The following is a 17,183-nucleotide window of genomic DNA, read 5'->3' on the forward strand; positions in this document are numbered from 1 at the left end:
GGTATTTAGTTATCCTAGGCACCTTCTGGCATCACTGGAAGGAACCATGTACCCTCAGAGAGTGGATCGCAGGCACGCTGAATCATTTTTTTAGGATGAGGGTGGTGAGACAGTGGACCAGGGTGCCCAGAGAAGCTGTGGATGCCCCATCAGTTGAAGTGTTCAAGGTCAGGTTGGATGGGGCTCTGAGCAACCTGGTCTAGTGGAAGGTGCCCTGGCCCATGGCAGGGGGGTTGGACTAGAGGACCTTCAAAGGTCTCTTCCAACCCAAACCATTCTGTGATCCTATACCTCGTTAGGGACTGCAAGGCAACCGTCGTCCCAACTTCCAACACCCCAGTCAGGTGCCTGAGGTTTGGTGGAGTGATGCTGGGCCCACGTTCCTCAGATGATTTTGTCACATCCCTGGAAGTGTCCAAGGCCAGGTTGGATGGGGCTTTGAGCAGCCTGGTCCAGTGGAAGGTGTCCCTGCCCATGGCAGGGGGTTGAAACCAGATGAGGTCCCTTCCGACACAAACCACTCCGTGATTCTATGATCTCTTTAAACAGTTTTCTCGGTTTAATCCTGATTTGCTCCTTTGGGATTGGAAACGGCAGTTAAGCCCAGATTCTGTTTATCCCTCAATCTGATTTAGACAGAATCAGCTAATAAACCTTTCTGCTTTCTCCGACAGTATTTCAGTAATTATGGCAGATTGTTAGCGCTACCGCAGACCGTGAGGAGAAAAATCTTTTTCCAGCTTTCCCCAAAGTCACGTTGACCTACGCCGGTTCTGTTCCACCTCCTATTTCTCCAGCCTAGTAAACCACGGCACGGAGCGCACCCTCCCCATTCATACATTTATTTCCATCTTCCCTGTGCAGCACTGACTCTTTGGTGCCTGCGCTCTAGTCATGAGCTCTAACTCATTATTATCATCGTTATCCTAATACCTGGTTTCATGTCCTGCATCCGCAGTTTGAACTCCTTCACTCGCACCAATACATACACATTTCAGCTCTTCTTTTAACGGAGCACTCCCACTGTCCTCTCACTAATTGAATCACCTACCTAATCAGTCTTCTCGTGTACGAGCACTTTCTTTCTCCTTGCTGCCCACCCTTCTGCCCACTGACACACTTTATCTTCACTTAACTTGCTTTTTCCCTCGCTTCTTTTTTTACCAAGACTAGATGTAGACATTACCCAGGTCTCTCCCACTAAACCACATACATTTTTTTCAATCATAAACCAGGAATAGATGGAGCGGAACCGGCTCCGTCAGGTCTAAGTGTTCTTGAGATACCTGGTACCGAAATAGGCAAACACCAAAATAGCTGAGATTTTCCAGAAGAGCCGAGGAGTCCTGTTGACCAGCTCCCAATGATTATAGGTTTCTAACTACCTCAGCGCATCCAAATCCGACAGCCTGAAAACTCAATTAGATCTTCAGCGAAATACTTGAAAAACAGTTTAGTATTTCGCTGGCGTGCCAAGAGGCCGGTTAAAACGGGCAGTAGCTGAGGATATCACAACCATTCGTAGATCACTTTATCCTCTCAGGCTGCCTGGGACCAGCAGTTGTGGTAAGGGGCAGAGACTCTTAATTAATAGGTCTTAATAAGGTCTAATATTCACAGTACCATATATCTGCTTTTCTTAAACACTTCCACTGAGGTCACATCCAGAGGCCGCTGCCGCCTGGGTGCTTTTGCGCTAGATGGAACGAATCCCCACGTCAAAAGCTTTGCAATTAACACATCACTGGCACAAGCCAGGACCTGATTTTTAAATATTCTTTTTTCCGAGATATTTGCAGTCACGAGGGACACCTGTATTTTATATTCTCCTCTGGAAGTAGCACATTAAATCAATCACTGTATTTTAATACATTATATTTCACCTTTGAAAGCCCTTGGGCTGTACAGAATTTTGGGGGAAGCTGAACCAGGCAGGGCTGGTCAGGCCCGGCTCTCTCTGAAAATCTTCCACAGCGATGGCCTTTTTTAAAATTCCTCTCGGCTTTTTATTTCGAGTGACATTTTATTGGAAAGGATTTTAGCGTATTACATCTCAGACTGAGTTAAGTCTCTGGATATTGTTAGAAAATTAATAAAGAATGCGAACAGCTTCCTGTGCGATGTGTAAGCGATAAACATTCAGAAAACCCTTCCTCCTCCCCTCGCTGCCTGTGAATTGCTCTTCTAAAAATAAAGGGAATGACAGGATTTGTGGATTGTATGACAAGAGGAGCCCTTCAGTCATTCGCAGCAGAGAAAAGCAAATGGCAAGCTTTCTCACAGATGACATTTGGAACTGCTATTAGCGCTACGACGCACGGGCTAAATTCTGCTCTCCCTTGCACCGCTGGAATGAGAGGGAAACGGCACTGAAATCAAACCGGCTGTTCCTCGTGCTTCCCAGGGAAAGCAAGCACAGAACCTCTGCTTCTTGCAGCGGTATTTACTTTTTTATTGCTGCCTCTTCTCTTCCTCGCCCAGTCGCCCCAGGCACGCACCCCGATACGGGTTATTTTCTTAAGCCTCACTCGTAAATTATTAGGTGATGATTTTTGGGGATGTGCATAAACACGGACTAGGATAGGCTGAGACCAGCAAATTTAATTGCATTTCTAATAGGAGATGCGTTTGGATATAAAGCTGCATTTTCTTGTCAGCATTTTAATTATTTTAAGGAATGTTGGCCTTGACGTACTTCAGCGTTCTGATTTATCTAGCGCTGAAAAATAACACCCAATTCACTGCAGAATCAACGCAGACAAAAATGAACATACACTGCCTTTTGGGAGATGTTACGTTGGATACATGGCAGATAACTGCTATGAGGAGAATAAATAACTCGGGAGGCAGAAAATGCTATGGAGGCGCCTTTATTTTTCAGTCTACTTCAGCTTCCCCCTGCTTAGTAGGGAATGAAAACTGGTGCAGTTATTAATTGTTATACGGAGAGGTGGACAGTCTGGAGCTATATTCATATGGACAGCTGGATAAATTGCTTATACCAACACCAGAGAAGCTTAATTGCTTTTGAGAAGGAGTTCAATAACTTTATGAAAGATTAAATGATGTTCCGTCTGTGAAGCATGGATCGTGAAGCTGCCATCAACAACCCTGGAGACTCCTCTCGCTCCTCCGTACCTCTCGAGCCGTGGGGGAAGGACTGTCAGTACCGTGCCGGATCGGTGATTGCATCTTCTGCTGCTCCGGCTTCAACCATCACCTGCTCTTGGTGCTTTAGAGGACGGGTAAGTAAATAAAACACAGCTGGACGATCGTGCTTTTAAGGGGAAATTCCTTCCTTGACCTTGCTGAGAACCAGCTGGAACGGAAAATGTCATTATAGTCAGTATTGTACCGAATGCCTCAGAGAGAGCATTATGGCTGTGCCGGGGAAACGTGGAGCTTCTCTTTCCTTTGCGGCACCCAAAGGGAAGGAATGAACAACTGGGGGGAGCCTGCTGACACCCAGACCGAAAGGGGCCCTTGCAGAGCATCTCCCCCGGACTCCATGCCTGGACTTTCTTCAGCCTGACCGGGAAGACGGTCCCTGACAGACCGCCACAGACAGACCACCTCTCCTGGCGGAGAGCTTGGAGTAAGCTGACTTCCCGCTAGGAAATCGCATCGCATTCCCTGGTAACACACCATCTCAAAATGTCTGCTGCTGGATTTTAACGTACACTCATCGCCAAGTCCCAAAGCTCGCAATGATCACGTATTGCCTGCCTGCAAGGGGGCTGGCAGAGATGAGCAGGGGAAATGGTTCCCTCTCACAGGAAAAGCAAGCAGCCACCACGCTCATTTGAAAAAACATCACTTATAGAAATTTCCCTCTCAGGGTGCACCTACTTCCAGCTCACCATGACCCACCGAGAGCCAGGAGGCAGGCTTGGGGCTGGAGGCTGGTTTGTCCAGGGCCAACAGTGATCGGACAAGGGGTAATGGTTTTAAACTAAAAGAGGGTAGATTCAGACGAGATATAAGGACAAAATTTTTCACGATGAGGGTGGTGAAACACGGGAGCGGGTTGCCCAGAGAGGCGGTGGATGCCCCATCCCTGGAAACATTCAAGGCCAGGCTGGACAGGGCTCTGAGCAACCTGGTCTGGTTGGAGATGTCCCTGCCCATGGCAGGGGGATGGACTGGATGGCCTGGAAAGGTCCCTTCCAGCCCAAAGCGTCCTGTGGTCCTGCGGCTGTCTGCGGAGGCCCGGCCCGCAGCGCTCCCATCCGGGCGCTCACCGCCGCTCAGCGCGCCAAAACGCCGCCGCCGCCGCGCGCGCTCCCTCAGCCGCCGCTCGGCGGCGCCCGCCCCGCCCCGCCCCGCCCCGCCCCGCCCCGCCCTCCAACGGTCGCTGGGAGCGCGCGGAGGGGGCGGTGCCCGCGCGTGCGCGGGGCGGGAGCGAGCCCCCCTAACGGTGGGGGCGGGTTGGCGCGTGCGCGGCGGGGCGGGGCGGGCTCGCGGCGGCCCGCCGTCCTGAGGCGGCCGCTGTGAGGAGAAGGGGGCTGCGGGCCTGCCCGCTGCCTGCTGCCTGCCTGCCGCTATGGAGCCAGGAGAGGAGGAGGAGGAGGAGCGGGTTCCTGTGAGTACAGGGGCTGCGGAGGGGATCGGGCAGGCGGCCTTTGGGAGCGAGGCGGCAGGGAGGTGGGAGCTGCTCTGAGCAGCCCCTCACCGGCCTTGGGGACGGGGTGTGTGCGTGTGTGTGAGACTGGGAGGTTCACTCGTGTTTCTTCTTCGCTGTGGGGAGGGTGGGAACTGGGCTGATCTTGGCTTCTGCCCCGGGAAGGGGCTGTCACTGGCTGATTCTTCTGCCCCAGAAAAAACGGGGGGATGCAACTGACCTGAGCCCCCCTTCTCCTGCCCCAGAGGAAAGGGGGGCTGTAACCGGCCTGATCCCTCTCCATCCCCTGCATTCTCCCTTGGGAGAAGGGTGGCTATAACTGGCCTGATTCCTCCTCCCCTCCTGGGAGGAAGGTGTGTGTGTGTAATTGTCCTCTTTCCTCTGTGCCTTGTTCTGCCCTGGAGAGGGGTGGCTGCAGTTGGATCGGTTACTGATCCTCTTGGGAAGTCAGAGGCAGTGGGGCTGGCGTGGTCCCATGGAGCCATTCATGCCCTAGAAGGGCTCATACATGGCTCTGTGCACTTTGCTGTGTTCATATCAATGCTGGAGATGGGGAAGAGGAGATCTCTGGAGATCATGGGTGTCCCATCACATCCTGCCACCCCCACGTTCTGGAATCAGTGTCTTCCTGAACTTGCCCCTTGTGAGAGCACTGGGAAGCTTCCTTGCTGTGGTATTGCACTGTTCTGGCACCTGGTCTTAACTGTCCCGCTCTTCTCACGGTGGCTTCCAGAAGTGTAAAGTAGCACCTGCACAAGTTCTGACTCTTGCAAACTGTTGGAAGGCATCTTTGTGCAGGGTACTTGAACAGCTGATGTCGGACACCTGGGTCTGGAGATGTTTATGGATGTCATGTCCACAGTTCTGTATTAGGAAAGGTACAAGAGGACAACCCAAAATGTAAAGATCCAAGATGGTGATCACTCCGGAGCTTCGTCCCAGGGCTCTGGAGGAACTCAGAGGCGCAACAGCCGAATGGCAACCAGTGGTAGATGTCATAGCAATTTTTACAGACATTCCCTGGGAAGAACCATGGATTGGTACAGGTTTCAGTCTTATCAGGAAAAACAATAGAAAGTAAAACAAAGAATGGAAACAGGCATGTGAATTAATAGGCATGTTAAAGGCAAGTCCGGCCTCAACAAACATGTGAATATGGGGACTCAGCGTAGTCTTACTTCAGTTTCCAAAAGCCTTCTGCTGAAGGACTTTCACCGTATGTTTTCAGGAAGGCTGATTTGCCACAGAATAGAAGGGAGGGTTCTTGCGCTACTATGTATTCTCGTTAAGTAGAAATGAAGTTCATTTGAATGCTGATTTACAGACAAATTTCACAGTTAACTTTATGATTCTAAGTTGTATGTGATGTTATGGACCAGTGAACTTGCCTCCTTCTTCTTGTTTTACCTTCATGGTATTCATCATAGGTCTGTTTATTTTGATCCTTTCTGGGTGTCAAGTTGTGTTGTTTTACGGCGGCCGTTGCTTCTTTCTCTGCGTTTGTTTTGCACTGTGGTTTAATTGCTGCTCTGACAACCGGAGCTCGGCTCTGGGAATACCAGATGGAGCTGAGCCAAGCTGGTTGCTAGTCTACGGCTGCTCTGCTGGGTCAAGGGGATGCAGGTGCAGATAGGCCAGGCGGATCTTCTCTCTGTCGTACTATGGCTGCTCTTACACCTTTATTGTATATTTCTGTTGCAAGAGACTGTTTTAGCTATAATTGCAATTGACAAAGAGGAAATAACACTGAAAACCTATGTTTGTAACTTGCAACGTGCAAGGCTGTAGTTTCACGAGTGCCATATAAATCAGCAAGCCCCAGCTCGCCTATCAAACGAAGTGACCTGTGCTGCTGTGCCCTGGTTACTTCTTGTTGCCTCTGTGTTGTTTTGGCACGTGTTCCAACAGACAACAACCCAACGCAGCTAGGCAGCGGACTGCTAACTGTGGTTAAAATTGGCTTAAGAAACATCTACTCCAATCTTACCTCACGTTTTTGCTTACTGAAGAGAGACTGGGACATATCTTCCAGCCAAAGTGCTCGTTTATGATAATTTAAAGACGTTAATAGAACTTCTGGAATCAGGCTGTAAGATTGAGAAGACATTCTGTAACCAACGTAATGATACGTTTTACTGTTTATGTTATTTTTTGTTTTATCGGTGAAAACAGTTTGTCTGTTGCCTCTTTTAGTTTTTTTTTGATTATGAGGATGATTTAAGTCCTGTCCTGCAAAGTTTTTGATTCTACCTTTAGCTAAGCATAGGTATTACAAACAGGATCCAGTAGATCAAGTCTTTGGTTCTCATTCTTAAGTGCTGCAAATTGATGAGTACATTCCCAAAAGTCCATTGTTCGTAGAAATTTTTCTTTCTCCTTTTTTTTTTTTTTTTTTTTTTTTTAAGCTAAGTGGAAACATCAAAATAAGGCACTTCTGACAGTGGTACCTTTTATTTCAATGGTAATTCAGTGTGGAAAAGATAAAGGAATGAGCATTTTTGTAAAAGTCAGAGGACAGTACAGTACAAATTACAGCTCTTGTAAATATGATCTAAACAAACAAACAAAAATCTAAAAATCGGGGGATACTCATTGCTTTTTCAGTGGTCCAAAGCTGAGCATATAAAGAACTAGTTGACCTTCTTATTGTATAAAAGTGTTGAGGAACACTGTTAAATGTTGATATTGGAGTTATGATTTGGACAGCAAGCAGTTAAGGGATTTTTGCACAGGACTGAAAGTAAGATGTCTTAGCTGCCTTGTGTGAAACGAGCTGTTCTGAAATCTCAGGTAGATACTTAAACTGAATTTTGTCTTTATTTGGAGTAAGTAGAGAAGAGGTTGATGCCTGGAAGAAAGTTAACAGTTTTGGTTATTAGCGGTTAGATTGCTGAAGTGGCTGCAGCAGTGTTAACAGGTATTAGGAATTTAGTATGTTCCTTCAGGCAGCTGGACTTGATGATGGTTGTGGTTCCCTTCCAACTGAGCTATTCTATTCTAATTGCAAATTAGGCTCTCATCTAAGCTCCCTTTCCCACAAGGGATTGAACTAGATGATCTTTCGAGATCTCTTCCAGCCTGGGCTATTCTGTGAAATCCAAAATAATTAGCTCTGAATGAATAGAAAGAGCAATCCAGGTTCAGTTCCAAAGAAATGGGACCAACCCATAGTTTCGTTTGCATCTTCCTTCTTAGCCTGTGTGCCTAGTAGAAGAACTTACGGGGGAGAGGTGGTGCCTGGGGTGGTGGAGGCTCAAGAAAGTGACTGCTTAGGTAAACTGGACATACGCAAGTCCATAGCGCTGGACAGGGTGTATCTGAGGGTGGTGGTGGAGCTGGCTTGAAAGGCCTCTCTCTGTCATCTTGGAAAGGTAGTGATGACTGGGGGATATTTGTGGTAACTGGATAAAGGTTCACATTACGCTCTTTTTCAAGAAGGGCAGGAAAGAGGACCTGAAGAGCTACTACCCAGTTAGCCTAGTCAGCTGTTCAAAATCTAACTGGTGGTGGTCCTCAGGGGTCAGTTCTTGGGCTGAAGCTGTGTAATGTCGTCACTGGTGATCCAGGCGGATGGGGTGAATGCACTCGCATCGAGTTCGTGGATGACAGCGAGTTGGAGGGAGTGAATGATATGCTGGAGGATGGGGCTGCTGTTCAGAGGGACCTCGGCAAGCTGGATTAATGGCCCAAAAGGAATCTCATGAGGCTTACCTATGAAAAATGCAGAGTGTTTCTCACTGAGAAAGAAAATCCACGTATGTTAGTACCGACTGGTGACCCTTCAGAGAGGAGCCTGAGGACCTGGTGGACAACAAGTTGAATGTGAGTTGACAGCTTACTCTTTGCAGCAATGAAGGCCTGCCATGCATTGGGCTGTATTAATAAAAGTATAACTGGCAGCTGGAGGGAACTGAATATTCCCTCTTTTTGGACACAGCTGGATCCTCTCTCCTGTTCTGGGCTGCCAGGACAAGAGGGAGGTCAATGAAGTGGCCTGAGTCTGGCGGAGGCCACCGAGACAGTCGGGGCTGGAGCACGCGGCGCGTGAGGAGAAGCTGGGGAGGCTGGGTTTGTTTGGCCTGGGGAGGAGGAGGCTGAAGGTGCGGAGCTGGCAGTGGTGCTTCCCTGCCAGAAGAGGGGTGTAGAGAAGGCAGAGGAAGCCTCTTCTTGGAGGTGCGCGGTGACGGGACAAGCAGCGGTGGTGATGTGTTACGGTAAGGAGAAATTCTAGCTGGAGACATGGAAATGAGTTTTTCACAAGGAGGGTGGTGAAGTGCTGGGCCAGGGCCCACAGCGGTGGTCGGATCTGCGTCCTTGGCAATAGTCACACGTTGAGGGGATGATGTAGCCGTGAAGTTAGCCCTGCTTCGAGCAGGAGGGTGGAGTAGGTGACCTCCAGAGGTCCCTTCCAACCTACGATACACTGCGATTACACGAATAAAACTTCTGCTTCAGGCGTTAAGGTGTGTTACAGTAATTGGCTTTCAGGTTGCCTTGCGATGCCCACGGCTGAGGTGTGGCTGTGAACAGAGCCCTGCCAGCCTTGGAAGCCTTGCTTTCTTAGGAAAATGGGCAAAAAATAGGCAGACTTGTAGCAGATCAGAAATGACTAATTTTCCACTTGTCCTTTTAGGACATTTCGTAAAGCTGTTGATGTTATAAACTTGACAGTGGAAACTACTAATTTTGAAAGATTCAAAATGATGCGCTAGCAATCTTTGCAATGTCAGCGTATGTTGTGTACATGCACAGTTTACCTTTCTGGAGCGCTTTCAGCACATCTCTGACACTTTACTGTGTCATGAATCTTCCCTTGTTGTATCTGAGGTCTGCTGCGCTGGTTCTGATCTCTCGTGGCCATTTGAGAGTCCAACGTTTGTTGCATGAAAGTAATAAAACAGTTCAGAATTTACATAGCGCCTGAGGAACTGATTGGTGTTACCTTCGTACCAGAAGGGAATGGCGTGCGTCTGAAAAGTCCTGCTAGCACTCCAGTCCTTATTGAAATAACAAGGTACAGCTTAAATAATTTGTGTTTCTCCTACCTGATAGTGCCAAATCATTGTTACATTTTTTTTGAATAATATTTTAAATTTTTCAATATTTTCTAGTGCTAAACCATTTGCAGGCAATGGGAATTTTGTTACTGATTTCAGTAGCTGGACTTAAATGCTAACATTTTTCATACAACTTGTGGTACTGGGCTTCTGGCCAAAAAAAAAATCTCTGATGTAAAAACTTATTCTGCATGTGAATGAGGCTTTTTTTTTTTTTTTTTTTTTTTTTTTACTTTGTGTTCTGACACACAAAGTAGGGTTGATACGGACTATAGAACCACAATAAATTAAATTGTTGCGTTATTGTGAAATGCAGTCGCATTTATGTGGTATTAAGGGAATTCTGAGTTTGCCTGTAGCCTTTGAAGTGCTTTTGCACGACAGCCGCTTTGCTTTTCCTTGACTGTTCATTACAAGCTGATAACCGTGCCATGAAATGAGCAGGTGGGTGTAAGACAGTGAGATCTACATTCTTGGTGTTCTGGCAAAATTGTATCTTTAATCTTCAGGGACACAATGGTCAATTCCACGTTTGAACAGGTAATGATGTGCCTGTTTCTCCATGTTCCTTTCTTCCTTCCCCACAGCTGGGGAAGACCTTGCCCTGCAGCAGTGGGTTGCTGACTCCAAGTGGCATGAGGCTTGCACTGCACTGTCCCTACGGGTGATGGGAGACAGCTCACGCCTCAGCTTTCTTCCTAAGACTTCCCAGACCGAGGACAAAGCCATGCTACAGGCTGGAAAGCTTGATTTAGGTATTATTTGTGACAACTTTTTATGGCTTTTCAAAAGCTATTGCCACGTACAATTTGAATATAAACTAATGGACAAATAAAAACTAGAACCTTTTAGTATGTAGTACAAGTTGTGCAGCTGTGAAGAAACCTCCAGTGGAAGGATTTCGGTCATACGTGCTTTGGGTCCAGTTATTCAGCAACTGTGCCTGGGGTTGGTAGGATGGGGACTTTTCTGCATCTGTATTCAAAATGAACTGTGTATACAGACCATCAAATTCATGCTTGTCTGAAATATAAGATGTTGTTTATTTAATTATTCCTTAATTGTGGTTTTTATATTGCATGCTTGTTTATCCACTAGGAGTAGGCGATAAAAGCACAGAAATGCAAGAATTTAGAACAAACTATCACTTGAAAGAAATTGTTAATAAAATACCTAGTGTGACTGTTAAGGACAATTGATTTCAAACCCATTTTATTATCATCTTTGAGAGGGTAAATGATCTCGTAGCTAAAGGGGTGGCAGCGTATGATTGTATCATGACCTCAGAAGAGTTTTTGATCTTGGGACAAACTAAGAAAATATGCAGCAAGTTTGGAAGGCATTTCAGGTACAGTTTTTGATGTTTTTTTTTTTTTTTTCCTGGCTCATTCCCGTTAAGTATTTTCATTGATGAATCGCATGATTAGTAGATGGTGAGATGTAGAAAATAAGTAAATAAGGCTGTGCTGGGGAAAGTGATAAATGCTTTGGAAAATGGTATCAGAATGGGGAATGTTCTTGACAAAATGAGGAAAAATAAGTCCTGAAGTGAGGAAGACGAAATCCAGCAAAGGCAAGTTCAGAGTGGGACCTACCTCTAGCACTGTTATGTGACTACCTTGTTTTGGTGTAAATGCTTGGTCATCTTGGAAGAGTTGGTCCTGACCTCTGCTGCCTGTTTTTGCAGGGTTGATGATTTTGCAGCTGCACGTTCAGACAGATAAGGAAACTGAAACACAGGTTTATGCTGAATTAAACTGGCCATGTACCTCTGATTTTTAGGAGGGGGAAATGAGATGAAAGGATGTGTTTGGAAGAAATTCTAGGTATTTTTGATGTTTTGGGAAGATCAGATTGTTAAATTGCTCATCTAGGTGGTTCTCTTTCCCATATCTCTCTAGATCTTTTTCTTTGCTGTGCTGTGTTCTATTGTATCATATTTTTACTGGGATATTTTTGGTGGTCTGTAGGCCAGAATAAAGTAAGGAGAGCTAAGCCTGGATATTCAAACTTCCCAGTGGCTCAAAACTGAGAAACGTTCATTTTTCTTTCTATGAAATGTAGCATCGATTAAGCATGCCAAACAGGATCTGCTGTTCATACCATTTAAGTTAATGGCACTGTGTTGTCTGGGGGTGGTTGTAGTTGTTCAGCCTTATTTTTGTCTTTCCTCTCATTATGTATTTAGCAGCAAACGCTAACTTTTGTTGTATTGGATTTCAGGAAGAAAAACAACCTTGTTAAATTTTCTTCATTTCAGTTTAATTATATGGAAGCCCTCAGAGATGATTATGCTCACTTACTAAATCCTAATTTATTTCTTGCTTGCAACTGCTTTGTTACGTACCCTGTGCTCTCGTATGTGCAGTGCTAATATGTGGCAGATCTCTTCCATTGTGGTCTTTCTTTAATATTGCTCTTTTGTATGAGGATTAAAGATGAAATAACGAAACAGAATGTGCTGTTGCCTGTTTCCTTTGCTTCCTTCCAGCTGCTAACCCATGAGGTCCTAGTGACTTACCTGTCTTTGAAAAGGAGAGATTATTTCCTTTATGGTGTTTTGTTAATGCCGTGTCAGGTTCTTTTAAAGAGCAATCCTAAATGTATGCGAGCATGAGAAACTACAGCTGATGAGCGTGTGGGCCTTAAGCCCTGCCGCTTTGAGCCGGGGCATTTGTTACGTGAAAGCGCGAATCAAGCTCGGGTGGTAGCGGGAGAATCCTACTTGTGTGGGAAGTATTGGGCTTCAGCAAGTGGTCATCTTTCCTTAAGGTCCTCCTATTACTTCAGCATCTCAGGCACGATTGGCTTTTGATTCTCTTTGATTTCACAGCATAAAATTTGGATATACGCAGTCGTGGATATATGCAGTTGTGTAAAACTTGCATTTTTTTGTTTTCTTTGAAGGAAATTTTGAAAGAGCAAACTCCAGAGAAGTCTTAGGTTTTTCTGGGAAGATTTTATGAAATGCATTGGGATAACTAATACAGTTTGAGAGAACCATGGATGTGGTTCTTGTGATGATGTGCAAGAATTGAACAATTTCAATAGCGGTATTGGAATGGGTAAAGTATTGGTTTCACTGAGCATTTGCGAGGTGGGCTGCTCTGAAGCTGGGGCAGTAGGATTGCTTCTTGATTTGTAGAGCTTTTGGGTTACTGGGTGGCTGGTTTTTCAGGATGATTGCCTTCCTGGGAGAATCAGTCATTGATGGTAATTTTTTTTTTTTCACGAGATCTCTTGGGTTGAACACTACTACTGTTTTCTGAGGAGCACGTTTCAGTGGAGAATTCCTGACTAATTAGAAGTCTGTTCTTTTCTCGGCGGTCACTCTCGCCACCCCCAATTCAAGTCCTCTTCCCCTCCCACCCCCCAGCAGCTTTGCAGACAGATTAATAGTTTATGGGCATTTCGATAAGAAACATTGACAAACAGTGGGCTGGAAATGAGAACTGCTAAACCTGCATGGAGTTGGGAGACTATCAGCGAGTGTTTCTTGCTTTTCTGTCATCATATTTTTTTCTGCTTGCTTAAACAAAAAAGAAGTATGTTTCTTGTTTAGATCAGGGATGGACACGCTGCAAAATCATTTGAATTACATTTTAACAGGAATATGACTCTGTAAATATATTTTCCCTACAGTTCTGCCACTTTCTTCTACAGTCTGCCACTGTGCAGACCACTTTTCGTGTTCATGGTACTATAGCATCACTGTGACAATGACAGCAGCTACTTACATGAAATATTAACATAGGTAAAGGGTTATCATATTATCTAATTGTGATACGAACATTTATTTCATATCTTATTTCATGTTCTCATTCATGCTTTAATCTCCTTGGCTTGTGATGCTGTTGGTGTTCTTTTTGGCTTTCATAATGTACAGGCAAAGACAGATGATGTTTTAGAGCATCAAATAAGAGATGTGCGTTATGGTCAGATCGGACTACTCAGGGAATCAGCCCCGCCGCTGATTTGCCATATTGTTGTACGCTAAGTTCTCTGTGCCTAGTAAAGGAGGAGAAATATTTATCATGCCCATTCTAAAGCAGTGCTGTGAATCGGTGTTTATGAAACATTTTTGGGCCTTTGCACGGAAGGTGCTATGTAAGTACTCTTAGCAATGGCAATACTACTTTGATTCCCTCCTGCTCTTCTGGGTGACTGAGTATTTGAGACTTTGGTAGCTCTGGATATAATTGTACTCTGAATCTTCTAGAATATTGCTATTTGTAGTAATCGCATCATAACTCATTAGCATTTCTCCACCAATTTCTTCCTGAGAAATCTGCATATGATACATCTCTGGCTCTGTTTTCCCAAAATAAGGCTGGTCGAACCTATTCCAAATTCTAATGTGACATGAATGGATTTTGAAAACTGTAAGTGCTAAGGGAGCGTTTGGGAGGAGGAAGTACTTCTAGGAAAGAAATTTCCTCAAAGCGGAAACTCAGTTGTACTTTATCCTTCTATACTCTCATTTTATCCCCATTTGCCCAAGACTTGCTCAAGTTAAATTCTGTCTCCAAGGAAGATTCTTGCTGACTTCAGTTGATAGTGAATTGTGCTTTTTTTTTTTTTTTTTTTACATTCTATAATAAAGTATTTTGGTAAAAGATCTGAAGCTACAGGTGGAAGAAACCTTTCAGGTGATGAACAGGTTTTTCTTGCAGTATTGTGACAAAGAATATGCCACTCCAGGTGTGTGGAAACTGTACGGAAAAAGGCTCAAATTCAAAGTTTGGCTATAAGGTTTAATGAAATTATTATCTTGGTCATATTTTCATTAGGTTGCCAGCCAACTTTTTTTTTTTCTCCTCCTTAATTGAAGTGGCTGACAGGTAGACGAGTAATTAAACGATTTTGAGAGGAATTGCTCACCGTAGGCTAGAGAAGGTCATTTTAAAGGGGAGAATGAAGAATAACATGCACAGTTCGGTTGTTGAGTCTTTTGTTCATTGTGTGCATCTTGAATGCTGTCATTACTCATCCATTCGAATATCCTCTAGAACACCCACTTCATTAGCTATGCTCAGCATATCTAAATAAAATCAGTACCTTTTTTTTTTTTTTTTGAATTTTCTAATCACAGTATGGGTCCCTTACCTAACGCTATTCATTTCCAGTACCTAACTCTATTAATTTCCAGTTGGATTAATAAAATTGCCCTTTTCTGGAGATGCATATTGTAAAACCAAATTTTCAATAATAGGCCTTAATTAAATTACCAAATAGCTACTGGAGTGCTTTGCCTTCAGAGCTATTGTCACATACACTTCAGTGCTACTTCTTTTAATGACTTGATTAGTATGAACAATAGGAACTAGGGGAATGCAATTGGGATTGAATATACGCATGCAGGCTACAATTATTATCTTTAGTCCTGATACGCAGCGCAAACAAACTTATTTTGTGCAGGGAATTAATTTGGAAGAGTAGTTTCTGCCTGGTTGAATCCTAGTTTCATAGGTGTGATTTACACATGATCAGTAATAAACATCTTCCTTTTGAGTGCTATAGCATTTTTAAACTTGGACAAAAATATTCTTGCCATTCCAAGTAATTTACTTTACGGTGCTGACCTGTATAGAAAGCTACATCATGTTTTTATTTCAGTGATGCTATTTTTTTGGAAGGATTTAGGATGGCATGTGGTGCTGAAATTCTGGAAACTGTTGTCCTTCCAAAAGCTAGAGTTTGTGAGATTACTATGTAGAGTTGAGGTTTTTGTAACTGCGCCTGAAAAACGCAGAGGTGTCGCCCCAGTGATGTTCTTTAGTTTGCAGTGGCACATTTGAGCGAGTAAGTGGCTTATTTTAAAGGAAAAACTGGGCATTTAGGGAGTAAAAGGAAAAATCCTGAATGGGAACCCCATCTTACAAGTGAAGTTCCCAGGGAGGAAGAGTTTAGGGGTTACCTGTTGTTCACGGGCAGAATCGGGGCTGAAGCTCGCTGGAGTCCGTGCGGTGCGTTGCCAGCGGGTCTTAGCAGTCGCCTGACCAAATGCCCTTTCAAGGCAAGAGAAGTCCAGCCTGCCTTCGGCTCTGCGTGTCCTCAGAGTCAGTAAGGCTGAAAATAAGCTATGCACGGGAAGCTTGGGTGCCTGGTAACTGGGAATTAGAGGGAAGGCCCAAACTCTCTCTCTGTAGGGGACAAGCCAGCCACTGGATGGTGATTATTTCGGGTGTCTCTTGAACAGGTGAGTCAGAACTGAAGGGGTTTTCCTCAGCTTCTCTCTGAAATTTGTAAATCCGCTGTCTCTGTGGCAGAATTAAGGGCTGTTTAGGAACATAAGAGAGCGATAAGGATTCATTTGTGATGGCTGTAATTTATTTTTTTGTAGATGGATTGAAGATGTTGTTATGTTTTGTATAAGAACCACATTCAACTGAGGTGCCTTAAATAGTCAAGAGTGACCTTACCTTTCTTAAGTTCCAATATGGACTAGCAGTCTTGTAATAAATTTAAAAAAATCTTAAGCTTTTATCCACATCCTTCCCAGCTTTTTAGTGCATAAGAAGAATGGAACAGAATTCAGGTGTCAATTTAGCTAATCTAGTAGGCGATATTCACATTTAAAGAAAACAATCTCAAATGCTGAATTTTACATGTTTCTTTTACAGTTGAAACAGTTCTGCGTTCTGGACTTTTCTCTAAGTTTGTGTCTGATCTCTTCTCTCAGACTGTAATTAATGTCTTCATGGCTTGCTTTTTTTGTGATAAAGGTTGCAAATGGTATGCTCGGTCCATCAAGGTGGATTTGTGCTACTGAATGGAAATTTCCAAATGAATATTAGACCAATTTATCAGAAAATCTATTTAAAAAAAAAAAAAAAAAAGAGAAGAAAAAGACAGTTGTCACTGGAGGACTTCATAACTGAAGGTCCATATCCAGCACTATTATAATTATTCACGTAGAAGGCAGGCTTCTGGGAAACTGCTTCTTTCTCACTGACTCTCTCCCTTTCTCAGTCCGTGACATTTTCCTCCTGCCCTTCACACGTCGCTTGCCCCCGTTAAGGGCCGTTGCAGTTCTCACGGCAGCCAGGTACCCCCAGACCGTAGACCCATAATTCACGGTACAGGAGTAGGTGGCGGGGAGCTTCCTCCTGCCCTCGCTTGCACTTACTGCAGGCCTCTTCAGATCCCACCATTTGCTGGCTTGGTCACTAAAAAACACCTCCAAGGGTAGCTTGGTTTTTAAAGAAATTATTATTAGTGAGTTAAATTGCAACTGCAGCTGACGTGAGGAAGAGGATGAGGGCAGGGAGGGGTATTAAAGAGGTGGGGGGAGCTACAAGTCCTTCTTCTGGTTGAGGCTTCATGTTAAATTGCTGCATTAATAATATTACCTGATATTCCCCAGTGCTAGTCTGGAGGTTTCTTTTAAGCTGATATCTACTTTCCTGGAACGTTTTTGTTTGGGCTCAATCTTGATGTTCCAGAAATGTTTACTTCCACAATTACACACCATTGTGTTTGAACCTGGCTGTCTGTCTTGTCTG

General features: G+C 44.6%; 1 protein-coding gene across 7 annotated transcripts in view; it reads left to right on the top strand.

Moving 5' to 3' along the window:
• The first annotated feature begins 4,444 nt into the window (after positions 1–4,444).
• ALMS1 (ALMS1 centrosome and basal body associated protein) overlaps positions 4,445–17,183 on the top strand; it is a 78,531-nt gene continuing 65,792 nt past the window's right edge. For all 7 annotated transcript variants that reach the window (XM_087737273.1, XM_087737269.1, XM_087737271.1 and 4 more), the window contains exon 1: positions 4,445–4,582. In XM_087737273.1, coding sequence (XP_087593399.1) covers positions 4,544–4,582 — 39 coding nt within the window. In that variant the 5' untranslated portion in view covers positions 4,445–4,543. The remainder of the gene's footprint in view (positions 4,583–17,183) is intronic.

Source organism: Nipponia nippon, unplaced genomic scaffold (genome assembly GCF_047370975.1).
Source record: "Nipponia nippon isolate SJK-2023a ecotype South Korea unplaced genomic scaffold, ASM4737097v1 scaffold_6, whole genome shotgun sequence".
Classification (NCBI taxonomy): Eukaryota; Metazoa; Chordata; class Aves; order Pelecaniformes; family Threskiornithidae; genus Nipponia; species Nipponia nippon.